The 2,194-nt window shown below is 34.2% G+C and overlaps 1 protein-coding gene across 1 annotated transcript; it reads left to right on the top strand.

The window, feature by feature from the left end:
• Positions 1–423: 423 nt before the first annotated feature.
• On the top strand, positions 424–1,506 carry LOC125808989 (glycine-rich RNA-binding protein GRP1A-like). Its single transcript, XM_049488669.1, has 2 exons — positions 424–652; positions 938–1,506. The coding sequence occupies exons 1-2, from the start codon at positions 542–544 to the stop codon at positions 1,310–1,312; spliced, it is 486 nt and encodes a 161-aa protein (XP_049344626.1). The 5' UTR covers positions 424–541; the 3' UTR covers positions 1,313–1,506.
• Positions 1,507–2,194: the final 688 nt, after the last annotated feature.

Below are 2,194 nucleotides of genomic sequence, written 5' to 3'. Positions count from 1 at the left end.
CGCCAAGTAAAAGTAATAATGAAGAAATAGCCAAAATATGAATTCCTCATTTTCTAAAGACTATTTAGATTTAAAATATAAAAGATAATTTGAAAAAATTGAAAAGTAAATAAATAGGAGTAATATTTAACATAGAAAAACACCACATTAACTTATTTTATGCCTTAATTCTTATAATTTTTTTTAATTATTAAAATCTGCATAACTCTAGTTAACGATCACATCTTCCTTAGTCAAAGATAAGGAGTGGCTTATTTTATGGCTTATTCATGAAGTTTTTATTATAATTAAAATCTGTATAACTCTAATCAATGACCAAATTATTTTTATATTAGTCAAAGAAAAGTGATGACTTAGGGATGATTTGGACATTTTCTTTGGCAAAATATCTTAGACCCTAAGCCCAATTACTTAAAAGCCCATGGACGCCATAGCCTCTGCCGCCTATAAAATATGGGCTTTTCTGCTTAACTTTCACCGCATCTCTCATTTCTGATAATTTCATTAGGGTTTTTCTTCTCTAGTTTCTCAGTTTAGTTTAATGGCTGCCGAAGTTGAGTACAGTTGCTTCGTCGGTGGGCTCGCATGGGCCACCACCGATCGAACACTTACCGATGCTTTCTCTACCTACGGCGAAGTAGTCGACTCGAAGGTCCGTTTGTCGCAGAGCAGAAATCAGATCCGAGCCCATTTTTTGGTTTCGTTGATGACCTTCTGTTACTGATTACTATCTCTATCTCTGGTTTACTTGATTCATCTGTTACTGTTACTCTGTTTATACTGTTATACCATTCCTTAAGACGGTATGTTCCGTCTTCCTTCTCTTTTTGTCAAGAGATGAAGAAAGATAGATCGGTTTTAAGTTTCAGTTTTACTATTTTTGTTTTTCACCTTGTAGATCTATTAGATCTGAATTGTTTTTGAATTTTTTTTTCAGATCATTAACGACCGAGAAACTGGTAGATCTAGAGGATTTGGCTTTGTTACCTTTAAGGATGAAAAGTCCATGAAGGAAGCAATCTCAGGGATGAACGGTTCGGAACTTGATGGCCGTAGCATCACTGTTAACGAAGCCCAGGCCCGCGGAAGTGGAGGTGGTGGTGGTGGTGGCGGTTTCGGTGGTGGCAGACGCCGTGAAGGCGGTGGTGGTGGTTACGGAGGAGGTGGCGGCTACGGAGGTGGCGGCGGTGGCGGCTATGGAGGTGGCAGACGTGAAGGAGGTGGTGGTGGCGGCTACGGAGGTGGCCGACGTGAAGGTGGTGGCGGCGGAGGTTACGGTGGTGGTGGATATGGCGGTGGTGACCGTTATTAGTTTGATAGCTCTGAATTAGGCCTATGGTTTATGGCCTTTATAGATTAGTTCTTTAATATGGTTTAGGTGAGAAGTTCCATACTGTTAAGTGTGGTTTTAAGTTATTGTTCCTTATATTTGGTTTGATGATAAGATACTGTGAATCTGTATTTTGCGAAGTTCCATGCGAATCAAGTAAATGGCAGTTTGCGTCATATTCCTTTTGCCCTTACAAGTTTAATTCTGGTTTACACTCTTTCGATTAATTGTACTTTTATTCTCTTCAGACTGAGCATGTTGAGAAACTCTTTTCTCAAAGAATTTCAAACTATTAATTACTTTAATTTATGGAAGGTTGTATATTTAAGGTAGTTGGGAGTATTTATGTTTGTTTTAATGCTTATTTGCTCTTTTCTTATATTTAATAATTTGATTAGATTTTCATTATTTAAATCTCGACTCTAAAGCTATTTTAAAATAGTGCACTTTAATAATCATTGCTTCATTATATTGATTGATTTATTCGCTGCTTTCCTTTGCTTTAATATTAGTAATTAATAATTGATTTGCTGCTTTCCATTTATAAGTTTAAATTTTGATTTTGATTTTTATGTAACTTCGCTATTTTTGAATTTATTTACAATTTTTTCGATAAATTTTTTACAACCTTGATTTTTTCTTGTTGTGTTCGTTCTAGTATATATATATATAATCATTATAAAAAAATATTATTTAAAGGAATTTTTACATAAATAATGCATTTTATTTAATTAATATCACTTTTGAAGTGTTACATTATTTTTATTACTATATATGATATAATATTAGCTTTAAATCTTTATTAAAGTTGTATCTTGTATTGAAGTCTTAACAAAAGTGTGTCAAAAGCTTCTATCGAAATTG

The sequence above is a fragment of the Solanum verrucosum genome, unplaced genomic scaffold, assembly GCF_900185275.1.
Source record: "Solanum verrucosum unplaced genomic scaffold, falcon-dt-bn FXZP01000594.1, whole genome shotgun sequence".
In the NCBI taxonomy this organism is placed as follows: domain Eukaryota; kingdom Viridiplantae; phylum Streptophyta; class Magnoliopsida; order Solanales; family Solanaceae; genus Solanum; species Solanum verrucosum.
The sequence above is the reverse complement of the archived record's forward strand: the minus strand, read 5'-3'. Positions and strand labels throughout refer to the sequence as shown.